The sequence below is a fragment of the Pteropus alecto genome, unplaced genomic scaffold (assembly GCF_000325575.1).
Source record: "Pteropus alecto unplaced genomic scaffold, ASM32557v1 scaffold171, whole genome shotgun sequence".
Classification (NCBI taxonomy): domain Eukaryota; kingdom Metazoa; phylum Chordata; class Mammalia; order Chiroptera; family Pteropodidae; genus Pteropus; species Pteropus alecto.
The window spans coordinates 3,926,145-3,949,748 of NW_006431925.1; the positions used below are offsets into that span (position 1 = coordinate 3,926,145).

The 23,604-nt window shown below is 34.1% G+C and overlaps 1 protein-coding gene across 1 annotated transcript in view; it reads right to left on the bottom strand.

Moving 5' to 3' along the window:
- The window catches only part of PRKD1 (protein kinase D1), a 280,608-nt gene that overhangs the window by 29,711 nt on the left and 227,293 nt on the right, over window positions 1-23,604 (bottom strand). The window contains 9 exon segments of the mRNA XM_025043367.1: window positions 10,689-10,795; window positions 13,037-13,109; window positions 15,016-15,068; window positions 16,104-16,383; window positions 17,521-17,598; window positions 19,096-19,219; window positions 20,716-20,920; window positions 22,904-22,981; window positions 23,122-23,332. Coding sequence (XP_024899135.1) covers window positions 10,689-10,795; window positions 13,037-13,109; window positions 15,016-15,068; window positions 16,104-16,383; window positions 17,521-17,598; window positions 19,096-19,219; window positions 20,716-20,920; window positions 22,904-22,981; window positions 23,122-23,332 — 1,209 coding nt within the window.

A 23,604-nucleotide genomic window follows, 5' to 3' on the forward strand; every position in this document is an offset into this window, starting at 1 on the left:
CCCTACAAAAGGAGAAGAAGCTAAATGTAGAGGTGGAGAAGGAGTTTGCACAAAACAACAATGAAAAAATGCTCTCATCATCTTTCATGGTGATATTTCACCAGGTAAAAAGAGAATAAAAACATCTGATATTTTCTACTCACCACACCAAGAATCCTTCATATTAAAGGTATGAATGGGAAATTTTGAAAATAAAATCCAGATGTGTTAAGCCCACCATTTGGACTCATACACTAAGGTTTCATTGGTATCAATATTTGTACATGGCTGAAGCTGATACAGCAATTTTGGGGGGTGAGTGAGTGATTTCTATCAGGAGAATTCAGGAAAGACCCTCACACAGCAAGGATCTTATATACATTTGAGTAACAAACTCCTGTCCTACAACAAGGGCATACCATTTGAGAACCAGAAACAAAAGCTTCAAAGACAGAAAATTAGTAACTGATCAACAGCTTTAGAAAAAAGATCAGTATTAGTAAACATTCCACCTAGAAAGTTTGACCCCCTTTGTTCCATGCCATTACTTGGTTCATGTTTAGAGGAAAGGCAAGAATTAAAAGTATGGCTTGTTAAAATAAGGAAATTGGAATTTGTAGATTTATATGTATTTATTGTATATAAAGTTAAAAACTTCAAATATCTGGGTATTTTTTCTATTTGCTATCAAATGTATAGCAATAGAGACACATCTGGAACACATTTTTATTTCCTGTTAATACACTTGGCTGAAAACATGAAAAACATAAATCCAATCTCGCCCTGGTGTTAGATTTAAAGTGTAATCTTTAACAAATTATATCACTGTAGCCCAGCTTCTATATTTAGATGTCAGCACTCCAGAAAGCATAACATTTACTATAATGTTAAATGATCTGTGTAGACACATAATCTTTCTGACGTCTTACATATCAGATAACGGGAACTGGAGCGAGTATACAGGTTCTACTAGACAGGGATGGAAGACTCAACATTATGTGCCAAAACATCAAATGGTGATAGCTTACATTTACGTAAGAGTTCTCTGGCAAAAATGCATTTATTATCAAAATTAATCAAGTTTTAAGAACAGGCTTTCTCATAAACTTTAATAAATGAAAGACCCTGTTCACTTCCAAGATGTGGATGGCCTGGATATAGTACACAGTATTTTCTAAACTGTTTTAGTGAAGAAATCTTAAGCCTCACCCGCTTCCAGAAATGAACTCAAATTTCTTCCAAAAATATGCTGGGAAACACTGATTTAAAAAACACTGTTTATATTACTTAATTTAGTCCCCCCAAAGTATTCCCGTGAAGTGAGAATTAGAACACGTCAGATGAGTTCTAATCCATAATTAAGGAAGCGAAGGTTAAAAAATAAGTCAGACAGAAAAAGTTGAAAACCATATGATTTCACTCATATGTGAAATATAAAAATGATAGCAACAAATAAACATGACAAGTAAACAGAGACACGAGGACATGGACAGTGAACTAATGGTTACTAGAGAGGCGGGGGAGGTAGACAGGGGTAAAAAGGGTCAAATATTTGGTGATGGAAGGAAATCTAACTTTGGGTGGTGAACGCACAATGCAATATATATGATATATTGTTGAACTGTACACTTGAAACTTATTTGATTTTATTAACCTACGTTATCCTAATTTGAATGATAACAAAAAAAGATTTACCTCCAAATGGAAAAGTTTTGACTTGGAATCTGGCTTTTGACACTGTTTTCACCATAACTAACTTCTTAACAAACATGATATCTATTTGAAAAAATTTCTAAGTTCATTTTCTTATAATAAATCTTTGTTTTATTGTTTTATTTTTTCCCTCTAATTTAGACATGCATACACATAATCTGTGGGCTTTTTTTTTTTTGGAATATGCAGAAGATAAAATTACCCGAGAGCTGCAAACATGTCTGGTCAAAAGAAATAATTTCATGTAAATTCTTCATGCAATAAGATACAAAGAAAGAAATATTTGAATAAATATAATAAACATATTAGATGAAACAATGGAATTATAAACTAACCTCTCACTAAAAGAGAAAGTATTCAAATTGTGCATATTTTTCTCTAGAGAAAGTAAAATTGACTTCTTCATAATTAAAAAAAAATCAACATGTTGCAAAAATTTTTATTTTTCCACCCACACTTAGCAACATTATTCTCTGGTTTTCCATCATAATTATCTCTTTTCCACCTACTCTTCATCATCTTTTTAGACTAAGAGAACAAAGCCATGTATTTAAAGACATATATTTAATCTTGTTCTGTGAAGACAAATTATCATGTTTTTTAGACAAAAAGTAAGGAAGATAGGAAATACTTTATTGTTTTATTGGCATACTGCAATTCTGCATCCCCCTAGTTCCTTCGGTTATGGCTACATAATTTGTTCAACAAATATTTACTAAATTCCCACCAGGGGCCAGGCATATGTTAAGGCACATTCAGCCCTACCACAGGCTTGAAGTCAAATATATGCTCTTTGTTACAATTCTCGGATCTATGAGATTTTATAGATAAGGAAACTGAGGCTCAGAGAGCTTAAAAGTAACTTATCCCAGCTCCTAAGAACTCTTAAATATAAGTCCAATATTTGAATCCAGGCACTCTAACTCTAGAACCTACGCTCTTTAAACACTATGTTATACACTGCTTTAATTCTCTCCTTGGACTCAAGTCCATTTAGAACTCTAGTATTGCGTATCCAAATTAGTATGCTTCAGGGTCCATGCTACTTCAGACTCCTCACCATGATCTCATAACCCATTTGGGCATGTTGTCTAGATTTCTGAATGCTGCCTGTTGTCATTCTTGTCACCACAGTATCCTATCCCTCTACTTGTTATGACATTTACCTTGACAATGTGCCTTGACAATTTGGATTCTTTATCTTTCTGACTGGCAAGGTTTCTTCCCTATAGCATCTATTTTTAAGGCCATGGACCATCACAGTGTTGTTCTGTGTTACTAAATACTCTCCTGATCTTGAGGTCCCACTGCCACTAACGGTAAAACTCTGACATATTTGAATTTCCTGTACACTTAATACACAAAATTTACCCCAGGGCACAGCTTTTGAGATTGCCCGTAACATCAGGAACAACGAGTGGCTATTCTACAAACTTTTCCGACTCATCGAATACCATAAGTTTTTAATTAGAGCCTAAAATTTAATGATTTATTGATGTGAAAGTGTTAAAAGTCCTGGGAAGGAATTTAAGGAAATACTGTATGTGATTTAAGACAATTTTGTCAGATGTTAATCAATTATCTTTACTACAATGTCTTTACTACTGTGCTAGATCTTGTGGAAGTTGTAAAAATAAGGCATTGCTGAGACCTTCAAATTGCTTATAATCCAATTATGACATAAGAAGTATTTAATAAATAATAAAAATATTGCTTTATACTAAGACTTGAAACCATAAATAAAAAGGAGGCATGGAAAGTAGCACAAGGCAGTCAGAAAGGACTGCTGGATCTTGAAGACCAAACATCGATGAGCCAAGTAAACCAATACTGGCATCCAGTTTGGGATCAAAAGCTAAGCAATGGCCAGAGATCATTGACTTGGACAATGACTTGAAGGGAAATGACTCAGTTGAATAGGAGAGACTGAGTCCAGCGAGAACACCAACAATGCTGAAAGCCAGGACAAGTAGATAGGTTTAATAAAATAGAAAAAGAAAACTACTAAACTAGAGAAGAAGATGGAAGCCTACTAAAGATTCATCAGGTTGTGATCTTCAGGGTGGACCAGGAAAAACGGATGGCCAGGAACGTGATTATGGAGTGGGAAGAGGGAGAGGATCCAGCTATCACGAATATCACTAGTTTCAGTAATTGAGGCATGAATTTAAAAGTCTTCTCTAGACTAAGAGCAGTAGAAAGGTTAGGGCTGAAGCCAAGAGGACTTTGTAGAAAGAAAGAAGAGGAATGGAGCATTCTGACTGTCACTACTATCTGAAAAAAGTCTTTAACAAAGTTTTTTTGCCTTTAAACATTCTTCTCTATGTCATCCCTAAATATTGATCTGATCATGACAGTTTTTTTTCCAAAACCTTTCAATAATCCACAATCACCCAAGTATAATAAAATCCAACTGACTTGGCACACTATCTAAATAAAGTTCTCTATGAACTCACATGAAACTCATTTTCTGGTCTTATTGCGTACTTTCTCACCACAGCTGTCTCCAAAATAATGTAGGTTCTTGGGAAGCAAAAAAAGTTTTAAGACATATGTAAGCAGAGAGGTAGTTTCAAGAAAATCTGTTTTGTTTACATCTGTATTTCTACTGCCTAGTACATGGAGGGCACTCAATAATTATACTTTGAATGAATGAATGAATGAGTGATAACAGTCCAAAAATACTCTTCTAATACAGATCCTCTTGAGAATATCTTTGTGACCTGAAAATTCTCCATTCCCAAGTTTCCTTTCACTTGATTTTTCTCCCACTTTCCAAAAGAAAGGCATGCTTCTCATACATTCCAAATATTACAAGGGTACCTCCCCATGGGAAGGAAAATCCTACCGGAGGAAAATAAACAAATTTTAAAATACTGTGTTGGTATAAAGCAAATGACCCTAATAACTTGGAAATTGATCCTTTTACACTGTTCCAATTCATGTTTTCAACAAAATTAGAGAATAATTTAATGAATTTATTAATAGAGGAGTAAAATGAATTTCTGAGGATAAACCACTTTTCTTTGGCTTACTACTTGGCTCTCACATTAAAAAAAATAATAAAAAAAAAGAAATAAAATTGTTGCTAAAGTTGGTCTAATTCAAACAATAAGTAATATTCACCTACCAATTTATGAACTGAATTAAAATATCAATTTCATTAAATACATTTTCAGTAACATTTTATTTTTTATATTTAATAAGCATAGTTCAAAATTTACAAAATATTTATCTTGCTCAATAAAGCTTTTGCTATTAATAATAATTGTAATGATAACTTAATCCAAGAGAATGCTTTAAACATTTAAAATATAATAAAAAATTTTAAAATATTTTTATTGCAAATATTTGTAAATAGGACCAATAAAAGACTTTCAAGCATGAGAACATATTACATTGGAATATAATTTTGTGGGAAGTATAATAAAGCAAACAAGAAATTGTAAAATATACTGTTGTTCAAGAATGGCCTATTCATGTAGTTTTAAAAATGATTGATAATAAATATCAAGTGTCTATGATATTGAGGTTCTAACATGTACATTTTAAAGAGTGATACAACAGCTTTATTTTCAAATACCACTATTTTCGATATACTACAAAATTAACTCTTTAAACTTTTGACAAATTTATTCTGTAACTTAAAAATACACAAGTAGATACAAAGTTTTTAAAAACTGTTTTTGAGGACATGTGACAAAAAACGTTTGAAGATCTCTGTTCTAAAATGATCTTAAGTTTTCTACCCATTTTTCATAGAATATTTATTTTCCTGAGGTCACCCCTCAGCCTAACGGGCCTTTCCACCATTTCTTTGGTTATCAAACTCAAGATTTCCCCAATACTATATTTCTCTTTGAAGATCTCCCTGATTCTAACACTCTTCCCTCAATCAAAATTCATGACTTCTTTCACTATGCTTCCACAGCTATCTTGACTTGTAACTACTTGTACCTGACTGCCTAAATAGATGGTAAACATCTTAAAGGGTTTCATTCATTTTTATATGGCCCAGAGGTCCAGTAAATTGCTTCATATAAAGGAAGGAAGTGCTTCACAGGTTCTGTTGAATGCGTAATATTTTCATTAAGTGAAAGAAAAAAGTTCTTGCCTAAGAAAATGGAAGAATGATAGCAAAATGGACAAACTGAGGCAGCGAGTACAAAAAAAAAACAGTAGGATTAAAACTTTGGTTTTAGGCTGGTTGGTTTGAGATAAGAGTGGCACAGGGAAGTGGAGATGTTCTAAGGTGAGAAATATGAGCCATAAGTGCCTGTGAAAGATCAGAGCTCAAGAGGCATATTAAGGAATGAATGACCTGCAAAGAGATGACAGATGACTCTTAAAGTGGATGACCACACTCTGGGAATAAGTTCCAAATTAGCAAAAAGCATTTAGGTGAATGGAAGGAGGAGTTCAAGAAGACAGCTGGAGGAGTTAGCAGGGAAAGCGAAATAGGATCTGCTAAGTGCAGAGGTGAAGCAAGGAGAGAGATTTAAAAAGGAACAAAGGACCAATGCTATTGAAGGACTGAGATTAGTCAGGTGGGATAGAAACTTAAAAAAGAGCCAACATGTGATAGTTGGGTAGAGGTAGAACAAAAGAATATGACGAAAGAGCCTTGTATTTTTCTTAAGAAAGATGTGGCAACCAAAGACAAGAAGGGAATTTATGATCAAGAATCGAAAGCAGAGTAGAGCACAAATCTGAAGTGCAGCGAGAACTGGATCGCTGCTGTGAGCAGGAGCCTAGACAAATCGAGACCGCTTTTTGTTGTTGTTGTTTTGAAATTAAGAGAGGCTTGAATGGGAAGAGGTGTGCCTCACAAAAAAAGAAACCAGAATGATGGGGAGAGTTTTATAAGAGAAGTTCAAGGGGATACATTTAATTTACAGCATGTAAAATTCTCATGTATTTTGCCTATATTCTGTATCCTATATTCAGTACTTTTACAATTCCAAAATGCTTCCATAACATTGTGTCATAAACAGAAGCTTTAGTATTATTCCTTATATAGACAAATAAAAGCTGATATTTAAGAAAAAGAGAATGAATAATTAGAATTTTATTCATAAGGATTATCCTAAAGCATGAATGCACTGTGATGTTAAAAAATAAAAATCAATTTTGACCAAACAAACCTGTGTTGATAACTTAAATATATTAAATATACCATTCTAATATTACTTACTTTAAAGTTTCTGAGTTTTCAGTGATATACCTGCATCTCCTCATAAAGGTCAGTTTTCTGTGATAATCATAAACATTATCTTGTTTATGATAATAATCATAAATAATAATAATAATCATAAACAACTATCTTGTTCTTATTTTATTGATATGAATAGGAAAAAACAATAATTTCAAATTTACCTTGTGTTTTTTATTCAAAACACAACTTTAAAAATAACAATATAAATAAGACCCCTTGGGAATTTTATAACATAATTTAAACATCTACATTAATCAACATCCTTCTAAAACATATAATAATAATGAAGTGTTTACAGATAATGAAAACAGAGCTATTCTAAATGATATAAATAGGGGATAACTATGCCATAAGAGTCACACTTACTTTAATTTTTCAGCTATTCAAAAACATCTAAAGAGCTTAGTTTTCTAATAATGAAATCAGACCTTGAAAAGCTTTCACCTAGGTTATATACAGAAGATGAAATGGAAAAAGAAAGGGTTGTACTTTTTCATACGTTCCATAATTCTACATCTTTGAAGTCTTCTATAGGCTAAGGTGCTTTTTTACAGAAACAAACAAATCAAAATTTGACCAGAAGGCTATGAGGAACTATGAGGCTATGAGAACTGCATGAGGAAGATTTTCAAAAATCGGCCACTTCAACCCACAGGATCTCCTTCTGGAGAATCTGAAGGATGAAGAGGACCGGGTAGAACTTTTCAGATTCTAGGTACAACCATAAACTAGGGCAGCAGCTTTCATAAACCAGGCACCACAAAGCAGAAGATACCAAATGCTTCTGGATACACTTCTGTATCCAGAGGAACAGTAATCTGGTCCTGAAGATTAGTAAAAGAAAGCCTTTCTAACCATTCAAGTGACTTCAATCACGGCACTTTTTTCTGAACATGTTAATCAGTGATTTAGAATTCCAACCCCCAGCACATATCTCTATTACCATGTTGCCGTTTCAGGTTCAAAAAGGTGGTTTTTTTTTTTTTTTTTATAAGAAATACAAAATGAAACAATGAGGGCTTTCAATGAACAAACCACACACAATCCTTCTTAACTAACAACCAACTAACCATTATTAGCGAATGCAATCTAGACTTTTGTTAACTGGTTGGACACTACCTTATAAGACAAGATGGTATTTCTGTACAATTTTAATGCTGTTCAGGATATTTAGTAAATAAAACAATGATCTCCGCTCTCCTGATGGGTATGTTCTAGTGGAGGGGCTGGGAATGGGGGTGAGGAGAGAAATCCACAACAAATACAATAAATTAAATTCTATAATAGGCTAGAAGGTGGTAAGTGCTATGGAAAAAAGAAAACATAGATTAGAGTAGGAGGGGTACAGGGGTAGGGATGGGGAGAATGTTTAAGAGGACCATAGTTTTAAATAGGGTGTCAGAGTGATGCTTATACAGTTGGTGATATTTGAGTAAAGACTTAGAGGAGGTGAGCTTGAACTTCAGTATCTCTGGGTACTGAATTATAGTCTTTCCTGAGAGGTTGATATATCTGACAATGGTAAAAAAGGGTCAAACATTTTTTCGTTGTTTCAGTTAGGGGACAAGACGAGTTCTCTATAGAGATAGTTCTCTATCTCTAAGCTCTTTAGATGTTTTTGAATAGTTGAAAAATTAAAGTAAGTGTGAATCTTATGACATAGTTATCCCCTATTTATATCATTTAGAATAGCTCTGTTTTCATTATCTGTAAACACTTCCTTATTATTATATGTTTTATTAACCAATTCTGGCTTTAAAAAGGGACCGTTATTAATGAGAGGAATTAAGTAACATAATCAATATCAAATAAATGTTCAAATAATTGGCAACTTTATGATAAAGTATGAACTCCTGAATCTGGCGTCTGCTATAATTAAGCTAAGCCCTAATAAAACTCATCCTATAGGTTGTACAGGTTATGTAATTGAAATTTCAACATGCAAATATAGCACACATCTGACTAAAAGAATAGCCGGGTGATACAAGTTAAAAACTCATGACAGCAAGGACCTGTGTGTCTTTGTCCCTACTATATCTACTGGATGCAGAATAGTGCTCAGCTTACAGTATGTACTCAATAAATGCAAGTCTGATGAATGAAACAAAGAATGGTTAGGGACAGTGGAGGTGAGTAATAAATGATGAGGATTTTTGAGATTTCAAGCCACAATATGAGAGCTGTTCGACCTCCTCATGTGCTCAAGGGGCAGAATTTGACTTTCAATCTAATTAAACTCTTTTTTTAGAAAACCACGCTATAATGAAAATTGTGCTGAATATCTGCTTATTGCATCTGAGTTGTTGATTCCATCTATTCTTTTAGAAGAGGAGATGGGAGGCAGTTTATGCTCAGGTGTATTTTATTTTTCTACTTCACTACAGAGTCAGCAGCCTGTTTTGATAGGCTCAAGAGAGCCAATTAAAAGGCTTAGACACAGAACATTAGACTTTCAACATTTGGTCAGTCATCCGTAAGTGCAACAAAATGTAGAAGGGCAGCCATATTAACTATGTAACTCCGCTTAAGTTTTGTAAGGAAGGATAAATGTCTCTGTACATATGCCAACCCTAGAGGCTGGCATGCTGCAAAGGAATCTGCCTTCCAGACACTATGTGGGAATAGAGATTGGGAGAGCAGGGTCAGGTTTGCGAATATGTCATTTACTAAGTTTTCAGATGTCATTTGTAGCTCAGTGTTGCTGAGTTAAGGAAAAAAACCTTTTTTGGTAACTGATTAGCCAGCTTTGAGCTATGAATCTATAAATTGGCATCTTCAGAGCCATGGTGATCTTCTTCCTCAAGAAAATAGAGAACAATATGGTCTCTCTATGTTACATTAGTTATCAAAAGCACCAAAACACTATGTTTAGAAATTCTGAATCCCCAAAAAAGCCTGTTATTATTTTCAGTTGCCTATACATATGAAATCCTTTAGGGCATAAATCACATCTTTTTCAACTTTTTATTGTATGAAACTCGTTAAATGAAATAATAAATGAAGAAATGCAATCTTTTTCATTCTGTTAGCAGTGTTCAAATGATAATTGTTCAATAAAACTATGAATGAAAAATTATGAACATGCATGACAAGTAGAGAATCATAGCTATTATATAAAAATGGACATCTATCAATAGTCTAAATGGTCTAGACTGGATAGCAAGGTTGACCACATTTAGCAAACAATGGATCAACTTCCTTTTGGTCTGTAGAAAAAAATTTGAATGGTTACAGAAATTATATATACCTTTTATTAACCAATTCTGGCTTTAAAAAGGGACTGTTATTAATGAGAAGAATTAAGTAACATACTCAATATCAAATGAAAGGCTTACAGTAAGAGACAAAGAGGACATTAATAATATCAAGATGATCTGATTCTCAGATATATGTTACTTATTTACCCGATAGGCTGACAGTTATAGAATCAATTCATATAATTATCACAGCATAAAGGAGGAATGTTTATGAAGACAAGGTCATTTGTAATGTAAAACAAAATGGTCTTAACATGTTCACTAGGAGCAAATGCTGAAACATTACCTATTTAATGAGTATTAATAATATAGTAAAACATAAAATTAAGTACAGAAAAAAGAACAATTGTTGCCTAGACTCGGGAAAGATATTACCCAGGAAGTAGTTTGATGCTTAATCTGCCTTTTCAGTAATCTTAAAGTGTTTCTGAATATCTATGCCATAGACATTTGGATATCTTTCCTTTGTTTTGCAGAAGTTGAGGAGGTATTTTATAAAGTCCAAGTGAAAAATAAAGAAGTACCTGCAGAATTGCAACCTCATTACGAAGCTGGCTTTCTTGTTTTGTTGGAAATCTTAACTTGTCAATGATTTTAATAGCTACATCTCTTCCTGTTTTACGATGTTTTCCTTTAAAATAAAAAAGGGGAAAAAAGCATAATGTTATTAAATATCATGTCTATTAAATAACACAAGAATTTATAAGGACGCTTACAGGAATCATAAAAAAGTTTCACCAAATAAATGAACATTTCTGATGTGAACTGACATATCCATAAAGATTTCATTTCTTAGCTACATTATTCTAAATCGTATACGTATTATAAAATTAGCAACAATTTAGAACACAAAAGAATTAAGACATTAAAGCTATAAGTATTACAGACTTATACAGATGTTTTCTCATAAAAATGTTTTCGAACAGGTTATTGAGTTACTTAATATAGGAAATGTTCATACCACTGGCAAAGTGCTCTCCTTAAGTATAATTTTAAATTCCTGATAAACTAATGTGTGTTAAGTGGGCCAGTTCTTGGTTCTGTCACTTACTAGCTTTGTGATCTTAAGCAAATCACTTAAGCTTTCTGAGTTTTAGGTTCTTCATTGTCAATGGTAGAGTTGTGAGAATTAGATGAAATAAGATATGTAAAGTACACATAGTGCCCAGATAACTATGCACACTCTAAAACTGTTAGTTATAATAATTATTGCCATCATCATCACATGATAGGCCTTTTGCATACATTACATCCCATTTAATTCTCACGACAAACATTTGAGGGTATCTATAGCGCACCTTCAAGCTCTTAACTTCTATACTACTATATTGTAGGAGGTATAGAATATAGTAGTGTTAATTGAATCTACAAATGGAAAATGAAAAGGAATCTAAAAATGAAAAGGAACCTAATTACTCAATATTTTTTGTCACATACAGACTAACTTGAAATTCCATTATTTTAACATTTGTTGCAAATTTAGTATTTATTCCTTTCCTTTATATCTCACTCTTGCTATTCCTTCTGCAGTCTGAATAAGTTTCCAGACTGCTTCCTTTCACTATCAAATTGTCTCTTTTCAAGTTCTCTACTTTCTTTACATCATTCCTTACTCTCTGACCCAAGCAATTTCTATTCCATTTCAGCTATTTTTCTGCAAATACTCTCTTCAAGGTCATAGCTTCTTTTGTCTTTACTCCTCTGTCACTATAGTGCTTGATCTCTCTTTTGAGACTCTGTTCTCATACACTTCATTCTCTATATGTCTCGTCTTAGGTTTTCAATGTTCCTTGTAGAGGCCTCCTCCAAAGCTTGCTCCTGCAATGTTACAGATTATTTGGCACCTGCTGGTCTCTCTAACCTCATTTCTCACCCTTGCCTCACCCACACACTATGTGCAGTTATATATATTTATCATGCTCTATATACCATGATTTTTTTTTTGCATGTGATTATTACAATATAGAGCAATAGTGAAGTACTTGGTCTCCCCTATTTCATTGTTATGCATTAACAAAAAACACAATGGTTGCTGACTCACTGATAGGCTTTCTATCACAAAAATTACTTAAGCATTTTATAAGAATCAAATTTACTTTGTAAAACAGAGTAGAACTTAGTTTTTAACTAAAAATGCACAATATTATACTATCATAAGTAATATCATGTGAGACATTGTAATTATTTCAGAGTAACACCATCTCACGAAAAGATAATATGTTACTGATTATATTAAGGAACTGAAAGTTTCAATGTCATTTTACAGGGCAGGCAAAATATTAACATTAAATCTTTCTTAAAGACTTGAAAAATATAATAGAACTGGCTAGAATCTAAAACAGTAGAGGTTAAAATAATTAATTCACCAAATAGCTTGACAATAAGAAAAAAGGTAAAAATTTAGTATCTCATTTCAAAAATATTAAAAATGCAAACTTTAACGAAATATATACAGTGTTAAAGATATTATAATTAAAAGATACTTTTCTCTAGTTACATGAATGAATTTCTACAGAGTTCTGATGAAATAAGCTAAAAGGAAATGAAACTAATTTACGAATCACAACTTCTTAGGTTCTCAATACCTTGTCTTAATAAACCAATAGGTAGCCAGTATTGTGTATAGAGTTGTCTGTATATATTTAAGCAAAATAAGTTTTTTAGGAGAGGAAAAGTTTCTTTTTCAAAACATAAGTACCAATTTTCCAGATAGTGATATATAGCACAAGAGAAATTTCTAAAAGATAAAACACTTATACAAACATATACATGCACAGGTCTTGATATTTATATTTTTCTTGGAGATACTACTTTTATTAGTATAAGTAGCTAAAATTTTAAATTATTAAAGATGCTTAGTGAACTAACCTACCTCCATAAACAATTCCAAACTGCCCAGAACCCAGTACTTCATCAGGAAAAATCTGATACACTGTGCTGATGTCCTACAGGTGCAAGTCCAATGTAGAACAAACATGAAGCGAAACAAAACATTAGTCCTAATAAAGTATATAATTTTATTAAGTATGTCATAAATAGTATTAAATATTATAGACATAAACAAATTGTAAATGCTAGATGACATCTACAATATGACTGTAATAATCAAAACACACTCTTCAATCAAAGTAACGAGAACTATTCTGCTCTTGAGCAGCAGAGGTTTTCTAAAGTTCCATCAAATATGTTTCATTAGAAGGAAATAAGATGTAAAACCATATAATGCCATTTACTGTCAATATGCAAAAAGAAACTTGCTTATCGAGATAGCTAGTGAGAAATTTGGGTTAAATAAACATGGTCACCAATCATACGTCTTGGTGAGTCTTGATTCCAACCACTCCATTCTTTACGGCTAGAATGGTGAGGCTGCTTCTTTATTAATCGTCCACATCCATATGAATCTAAACTGAAGGACATGGGGGCTGCATCACTGCGAGAGATCTGAAGACACTAGACAAGGATGATAATCCATGATGAAATTCTCATTTGTGGGGTAATTAACCTCTTCCATTTTTACCACTTCTGGAGGTAACGAGTTCCAAATGTCTACTCTTTTCTCTTTGAAATAATAATTGCTAAATAAAGCATTATGTTTTAACCAAACACCAAATCCTACCCCCTGGATACTCTATACATTTCTATTCTTTTCCTTTGCCCGTCCCCTTAGAAAACAACCACAGTTGTCTTCATCTTGTGATCCCTTCTGAGTGTTCACAGGGTGGTTCAAGGTAGTCTGGAGACAAGAAAGTGAATTAATACTACTCCAGCATTCAGAGTCCAAGCTATTCCATCTTTCTCTGATAGCTCAATGGCCTGCCCAGAATTTTCAGTGAACAAGAGTGGACAAAGAGAGTGGAATGACACCACACGTATCTAGAATTTCTAAGAGGCTTATTATAGGTTAACCTATATTTCTCAAAGTCTTCTCTGGCCAAGCAAGAACAACAGGAACCTACAGATTTTTAGAAAGCTATCTTGTGATTAACAGCATAAAAATTCATCTAACCTTCACTATGAAGTTTTCCTAATTCTCTTTAATTCATCTAGTTTTCAGTGTACTTTATGCCAATTTAGCAAAGGTTGCAAAGCTATATTAGTGGTAGAGTTTCATGGAGTTTATTCTTTAAAAAATAAACTCAGATCAGTATAAGTAAGGCTGTAAACTCTTTGCTTTTGGTTACAGATATAGGAGGTAAAATAAAACAAAAGGTCTGAGTCACAGATGAGGGCAGAAAGGCCTTACTACTTTTGGGTTACTTGCCATAGTGACGAAGTATAACAAATAAAACAAACATATGACAGAGTGCAGATTATTTCATAATATGTCTGACCTATAATGTTCAAAAACTAAGCTCAAAGGATGGAGTTATGTGGCCTAGGTGACTAGTTTTCTGAGGGTTCCTTGATCAGTCAAGTGACTGTAAGAGCATTTGCAACTCCTTGTCATATAACAGTATTTCTTTGTAGCAAGTAAGAAATGAGAATAAGGGCATGTTTAAGTTTCTAATGTGTCTCAAAAAATTTATCTTATCTTATTTGGTATTGTGTAACATAAGCCATTAAAATTCTAGTACCAAAATGAGCGAAAAATCAGGTGTTGCATTATAATTGCTTATGAGACGAATAACAGGTATTTAGCTCTCTATACTACTGAACAGATTATAGAAAAATTACTAAAAGAATTAATATAATGTTTCTAAAATTTTAAAATACCCAACTAGACCCTCTTTTATTTTCTAGAAAATACTGAAAAATTAAAATGTTAAATAAAAATGTATTTTATGATGCCCTTATTTTCCAATAAAAACTTCATATTACCAAGTTTTTAATTTGGAGGTACATACTCACCACATTTTCTTGGATCTGGCAATTTGACACTGAAATACTCACAGAAATATCTCCTGGAAATACATGTTAAAAAATACACAAAAGAAGTAAGAGAGATAACAGCATAACAAGTAAATACATGCTTACTAATCAAGCTGCAGGAAAGTTTTTAAATCATAGCAATTAGATTTTTCCAGGAAAATGTCTATTAGAATACTTTTTTCCTTTTATGATTACAGATTTACTTGGTACTTGGCTTTGAAAAATAGTATTTTGTCAGTTCAAGGTCAGAAAGACTTGCGTTCAAAAACTGGCTTGCCATTTCATAGCTCTGGTAAAAGCTGAGACAGCTTAATCTGTCTAGGGCCTAATCTCCTCACCTGTCAAAGAGGCAAAGCATTACTGTCCACCTGTTGGGGTTGTTTTAGTATTAAAATCGAGACTTCAAAGAAAATGCTTAGCTCCAAAGTAGGCATATACATTCTGTTAACAGGTACATTGGTTGTAAAAGATCAATTTAAAAGTTATAACAGATCATCAGATCATCACATCAGTGTGATGGTATGATGTGAAAAACAGAGATTTCTCCCACAGGCTTCATTACTGAAATGTAAAATTACATTTTTATATAGATAATCCTCTCGAATATTTTTAAAACTTCATCCTCAATATTTGATCCTGGTTCCATTTTCATAAAATCTCTATCAATCTACTAAGACAGAGACTTCTTCCTGGGATAAAATCATCAAGAGTTTCTAAGTACTCTATACACCAAGTACACACACAGAATGCCATGTTAGGTAGTTTTGAAGAAACATGGTAATCCAGATTTGCAAATAGTAAGACTGGCTGGCATTCCAAGTCCAGATCAAGCTGACTAGATTACTTCTTCTTTCCTGACCAATAGCTCTAGTTTTCTGCTCTTGCCTATATACAGGGGTTACATGAATTTGTTCAAATTTTAAAATGAAAAATGGATAATATAATGAATGTAATATCTTAGTAGGTGTAGCAGCTTTCATTTAGAGACCCCGTGCTATCCAATAAACTAAATCATCCCTCAGGAGGACTCTTCACCTGTTCTACAGACAGAAAAGTAGCAGACTCACTGTGAGAGTTGGTTCCTGAACCTACAGATGAACCCTTGGGAATGACAGGCATAAGGGCATGCTGAATCGCCATCTCCCACATCCTGGCCACATCCGCACCAACGCCACTGGTGAGGACACTGCCATTTGGTGGTGGGCTAGAAGGATTGATCACGTTTTCTCCCACATAATACACTACATTTGCTGTAGTGATCTCAAAGCAGTGAGGATTGGCCCCATTAGCAATTAAAGGTGAAGGCTTTGCTGGTTCCAGAGATAAAATTTCTGATAAAGGAATTTCCTGTGGAAGAAAGAGTTTGCTAAATGTAGTTTATCAAAAGTATATAAACTTTCAAATAAAATTCATGCCAGGGACATGTGAGAAATGACATTACAAATGGCCATCATTTACATAAAATGGTTTTATAAAACACAGAATATAACTAAGCAAAATTCAAAAATATCTTAACTAGTGGAAACCTTATCATCTCATTTCCCCCCAAAAATTCAAGTGACTTATTCATTATGTTCATGTGGCAAAAAAAAAATATTAATAAGAATAATGATTTTGAACCTGCATCAAAATGCATGGCTGTTTTTAACTATTTGTTAAGGCACCGGAAATGAATCATATAATTTGATTCGATACATGTTAATAAAATTATATAGCCAAGTGAATAGTTTTAGTGAGAAAACCACCAAGACTGGCTTTAAAAGCAATTGCTTTTAAGAAAATTTTAACATTAAAAATATTAGTTATCACATTTGTCTTCTGGGAGGTATGGAGTGATCTAAGAAATAATAACTTTTAAAAGATATCTTTCACTTAAAAATTAATGAAGTTTCCATTTCCCATTAGAACTATGCAAAATGGCCATGGAGAATCACATCAACTATGCCTGAACCTGCATTAATTTTGAAGGAGCAAGTTTATACTATTTTCACCATGAACTTTTTTTGGATTTGTGTTTTATGGGGTGATAGATTATGCCACATCTGTATTATGATAAAATGAGAATTGCTGCCAAATTTTCCTCTAGAGGAAAGTAAGTGGTCTTTAGGAACATGGCAATGCATGGCAAGACTGCAGATGCAAACAAACAAACAAAAAAACAAACAAAAAAAAAAAAAGAAGAAAGAGAAAGAGCTGAATATAGTATGACCTTAAATCATACATCTCTGATAATACTCAATTAAGCTTTCCTCTCCCCCCACCATCCCATGGGACTAGATGATAACCTTAACCCCAAGGAAATCTGAAATTCACAGATGGCTATCATGGGGTCACAACCTGATTCTCCAGAAATCTGTGAACTACAGAGAAGAAAAAATATCTCTTAGAGCAAACACAAGAGCAATCATGCCTATTGGATGTACTTTACATTTCTGATACTCTACACCTCCACATGATGCCAAACAAGAACAGGACCACCCTTACCTTGTAGTACCTGCTTCCTGTGTCATTTTGAAAGAGGGTAATACATTTGCTATCCAATCTCCAATAGTGCCGTTTTCGCTGAAACAGAAGTCAGATTCGGGATCTTTTAAAAACTTTAAACATACCCAGGATTGATAAAATCAAAACATTTCCCAGTGGAGACATAAAATTTGATGGTGAAAGTGCATGAAAGACTCACGCTCAATTTCAGACTCTAGAGAGCGACCGTTGAGCAGATGTTGTGTGATAAGTTTCCACGTTTACATCAGAGTTATGAGTAACAAAGGAGATGATGTATTATTAGTACCTAGCACAGGGCCTGGCATTTAGTACCTAAGAAGTAGAAAATACCCTTTTAAATTTATTTGACTGCTTAAATAGATAAAGATGGATTTGTAGTCTGCAATAAAATAAAAAGGCTTAATAAGAGACAAATAATGTTTATACATTCTCATTATTTTAGAACATAAGGAATGCCATGTTGATCCAGCCAGTTATTCTGGCTTCCAATAGAGATAGAAGAATTCTGAATGTTATAACAGAACTCAAGAATATTTTGTTGGGTGGTAGGGCTGATCCTCTGACATTAACTTAACAAAGTCAAGGGAATGCATCAAATAACTTTCCCTTTTCTTAAGCTCACTACCAATCAGAACTATTATGATTTGGTGATCAGGTCCTTGTTCACTCTAGGTACATCCTCTATTTTAGGGAGTGTGTGTGTGTGTGTGTGTGTGTGTGTGCGCGCGCGCACACACAACCATTATTCTTGGTCTCTTCCACAACCAATCTTAGACCAGTCAAATATATAAAATACACTTTAAATATTTTACGCCATGTCAAGGAAGAATTATGGTGTTCAATTGAGTCCTACAGTAAGTCATGTAAATCTCTCAAGCAGAGAAGATTGAGATTAGGTTATAAGTGTCTATTTATGTAATGGAATAATGGGGATCCTATGTATAGGAGGTGATGTAAAAAATACTATCAGTAACTGAGAAAGAAGCTATCACTAATCGTCACTAGCTTAACTTTAAAACGTGGATCAAATTTTTTCTCTCTTACCCCCATGGCACAGCCTCATTTACTATCAGGAAAAGCTAGAGTAGTGACCAACTCAGATTATGTTAAAAAATTAAAATGTGTTGTCTTTCATTTAATAGAGCATAGGATTACTGTATATAATAATTATCATTATTTTTCTCTCCCTTAAATGCAGTATTGTTTAAAAAAATCTTCTGAATCAGAGGAGCATTCTGAAAGCACCTACAGTTGTTTTCATGACTGCTCTAAATTGACAAGTAGACATTCAAGTTGTCTGGAATCATCTCAAGCCATAGAGGTTAATGGTTTTGTTCCCCTGAGATTACTGCCAACACTTTTTTCTAACTCAGCTGCTTGCTCAACTACCTTTGACATCCAGAGACTGTGCATATGCTCCATCTGATCCCACACCATGCCTGCACTGAAGTTTGCTCCTGGTTAACTCAGACACCCACAGTCTTCCCAGGACATTAGCAACTCCTCTAATGAAAGCTAGCGGGATGAGAGAACGTTACCTGCTGCGGATCTTACCAGTGTGTCCTTGCTGGTGTAGTGGACCATCCACCCTTCTTTCATCACCGTGCTGCTTTTCCTCTTCGTGTGTTTCACAGATTGCACTACTCTCATGAGTGGAATATTGTTGCTTGTTGATGGACTTGGAAAGTCGAAATATTTTAGGAAAAAAAATGTTTTTAGATATAGATCTTCTTTTCCTGCATAAAACTGTATTTCAGCTATTTCAAAGTGAAAGTAAAAAAAACTGCATCCCATTTTTAATGAAATGTATTGTCAGAGTACCATAGTTCAGTACCTGAATTACTCTGAAGAGTGACAGGCACTTTATATGTACACTTTAAAAATTCCAAGGCAGGATGTTGAGCACTTGAATCTTCAGGTTAAACTATCCAGTGTTCAGTTTTCAGGTAAACATCAGGCTGATTACTGTTAGTGTACTGAGGCCACAGTATTTAGAATCACATATGAAAGCTTATTTGCTTACTTAGTACATAACGCAGGCTAAATATTAATCATTTATCGATAACGTCACTCCATATGAATTTGAGTCTCTCTGGATAATTTCAAAAAAATTAAAATCTGCTGTTTAAACTCTCTTTTAAATAACTATTGCTCATAAAATTATGCCAATCCTTCATCTCTTTCTCCTTCCTTTCCTTTCCTGTCTCTGTCTCTTCTTCCCTCCTACCCCCATATGCATATATGCAAGTATCCCCTCCCCCCGCCCTCCTGCCCAGCAGCCCCCACCCTTTGATATTAAAGAAATGCATGCCTTCCAAAGACAGTTGGGTCATAAGACTAATATTTCCAGTATTTCAGAAATATGTCTTATTCCATTAAATGGAAGAAATCGAATTATTTTATTGTTCTACTCTAATGAACAATTTCAACTTGTCAATGATTATAGCATTTGTAAATTGGACACAAAAATTTAAATATACTTTATAATGTAAATCGGAGGTTGGGAAACTTTTTCTGTAAAGGACCAAGTGATAAACATTTTAGGCTCTGCAGAATACTTAACTCTGCCAATTGTCAAGTGTAGCCATAGATAAGAGTGGGCATGACTATGTTCCAATAAAATTTCATCACAAAACAAGCAGCAGCCTGATTTGGCCTTAGTGTGCAGATCCCTCATGTAAAAAATGGGGATTATTTAGTAATTTGCAGACTTGACTGCAAATGTAAAATTTCACATACTTCTGAAATAAATTCAAGAACAGCAAGGTGAAGTCACATGTGATATCTGCAATGGGACCAGCTATAAAATAGATAAAATAGATGTCTGCTGAGGTTGGCCACACAATGAGCTTTGAATAAAAATTGATTTAATAGTAAACTTGTGGATGGCAAATACTAGTATCCCTCATATACAAATACTAGTATCCCTCATATGCAAAAGAAAACGTCTCAAAGAATGAGACACTGCTTGGAGAGGATGCAAACTACACTCTTCCAAGGGAATCTAGACCTCCCAACTCCAAGTCTCTCTCTGCCGTACAGGGCTCATTCATAAACAAACTGAGCACATATTTTACGATTCCTTTTCAGTATATCAAAATATCAAAGAGCTTTAAAAAATAAATGCCACATGGAATTTCACGGTTGGACTGAGGCTGGGGGTATGGCCCTCACCTGATGGTTCTGTTGGCGTCCTCATGGTCCGGGTCTGGATCCTGCATTTCCCCACTGTCGTTCTGGCACTCTGCCATCACCATCTCAGCATCTTGGACCATCGCCTCTTCCATGTCATCCATGAGCCCACTGTTCCTTTCACTGTCATTGTCATCACTCCCTTCTTCCATGACCACATCAGACTCTGCCCCAGGGCTAAGCAAATCTAAAAAAATTGTTTTGCACTAGTGAAGATAAGCCTGAAATCCTAGACCCAGGGCTTCAGAGAAAGACAGGCAATCCTAAAACAAGCCAATCAGAAGTCCTAAAGGACAGTTATTTGGAGAATTTCTTTTCTTTCACTTCCTTTTAATTTTAGTTCATAAGTATCTAAATGTATGAGAGGATGAACATATAATTTTACAAATAGATGCTTGTTTTTCATGCCCTTAAGCCTAAAACCACAAAAAGTCATGGAGAGCCTTGGTAGGAAGCCAAGGGTGGGATAGAAGCAAAGTGCTAGGAAGCAAAGTGATACCGGACACAAGTGAAGAGGAAACTGATCATATTCAGTATCACAAGCCTGGTGGGAAAAAGATACATGGGAGGATGAGGGAAACTTTCACACGCAATAGTACTCAGGGTCATTGATTCTTGTTATCCCAGTAACTTTTTAATCATGGATTCCAATGTATTAAATTGGTTACATAAAAAACATCTTTTAAATACATAAGATATTTGATATTTGAAGTTATAGTGAATTCTGTCACTTTGCAGTTGATAGCACTACAACAAATTATAATTACTTACCGATACAGAGTACTAGTTTTAAAATTAGAAAATAAATTGATCAAAGACCCTACCTAGCCTTCCAAGCTTCGAAAATTCACATTTTACCAGATTTTTCTGTTTGGGAAAATGCAGTTTCAGAGTAATCAAAAATATCAAAAACTGCACTGCTTCCCCGTAGCTCCAGTTATCAAGAACACACTGACATTTTCTGGGCCTGAATAAAGTCAATACCACATGCCACAGAAAGTGGGAAGATTGCCAAGCTTTCCATTTTGGCAGCTAATTTATGCAGAGTTTTCCAAGGCAAAAACTAGTATGGGAATGTTTTCCTGGAGAGATTTTCCTTCTTCTTCTATTTCTATGTATATATTTCTTCTAGAAAAAAAGTTCTAGAACAAAGATAATCACTTGTTCTTCAGCCTTTTAGCAACAAAATTACTTAATTTATTGCTCTGGTCTTCTATCACCATTTTTCTTTCCAGAGGAATCAGAAATCTAATATCAGAATGAAGGTATACAGCAGTCCACTATCTGTGGAAAAAGTTAGCCTGGAATAGATACTAAGTCAAATATTTTGCTAAGAATCCATTAGGAATATTACTCAGGAAGGAAAAGTGCGCTGTTCCTTTAAGACATGGCATTTTTTTTTAGGAGTCCTTCAAAATTAACATATGCACTTACATTTTTCCTAAAGGAATATTCCCAAATGTAGAAAATGATATGTATTTTTAATTGGCTGAATTAAATTTCCTTTTATTATTATTAAAGATTCAGGTTAACACATACATATATATTGAAAGTAATTGGGTGGAGGAAGAAAGAGGGTGATTATTTCCTGATAGGTCAGTCTCTGTGATTCTTCCTACCCTTGTCAGGACAGAAAAGTTAACTTCTGCTGAGAATGAGAGGGTGGAGGAAAACAGATTGACAGTTATAACTAGTAGGTATTTCAATATTTTCTACATTTCTTTTTCTTATTAAAAATTGTTGGGATGATATTCGATTAATAAAATTAAATAAGTTTCAAATGTATCATTCAACAGTGAGTCGTACATATATTGCATTGTGTGTTCACCATCCAGAGTCGGATTTCCTTTTATCACCAAATATTTATTTTCTACATTTCTGAACAAACTAGGATAGGCGTATTAAAGAAGAGAACTGGGGGAGATTCTGGAATCCAAGTTTTCACTACTAGTTGTTCACTATGTAAAATTTAAGAGTCTCTTTGTTTTTTAATCAAAACTCAATGAGCCAAAATTGATGCTTTTCTACAGTAAAGTAGAACAAACTGAGGCCATACTTTACTTTGAGCTGAGTCATAAGTATCTGAATAAAAAAAAAAGGTAAAAAATCCCAACCAACACAGTCTGTAACAGAAAAGCAGCATAGACGTGACTGCAGATCTTTTACCCACCTCCATTAATGGTCACTTCGCCGAGGCAGTTGTTTGGTACCTTTGGTGCACAACGTTTGTGACAGTTGAATCTGCAGTCTAATCGCAGTGATTTTTAAAGAAAACAAACGAGAATTCATCAGCAAGAAAATTGTGAAACAAACAAAAAAATAATTTCAAATGGATTAAGGGTCAAAGTTTGATCGGCGACAAATATTTGGCGGCGAGACCACCCTTACCTTTGCACTGTAGGCCCTGCCTGAAAAGTCCCTTGAGAAGCTTCTTGCAGTACTGGCACACGGTGGGCCGCGTGTAGGAGTGGATGACGAACGTGTGCGGCACTTTAACTTTCGACATCAAAATCTTGTCGAGCTGAATCGGTCGTCCAATGTATGACTGAGAATTTGACCTCTTCTCTCGACCAATAAATGACTCTGATGGCGACTTTTGCTATATTTTGAAAAACAGTAAAGAACGATAAGATGTTAAGAGTCTGCTTGATTACTATATTTATGTATTTTTAATTCACATTTTTTTACTACTGTAATTATTGGTTTGATCCTTAAGAATACAAGAGATATAAACAGAAAATTATGTTTCTATTCATTAATGACATTTATTGCCCCTTTCCTCCTTGAGTTACCTTGTTTTTATAGTCTGACATGAAGAGAAGTGGAGATATAATATTTGAACCTGATTTCTAGGACTTTCAAGTAATTTTT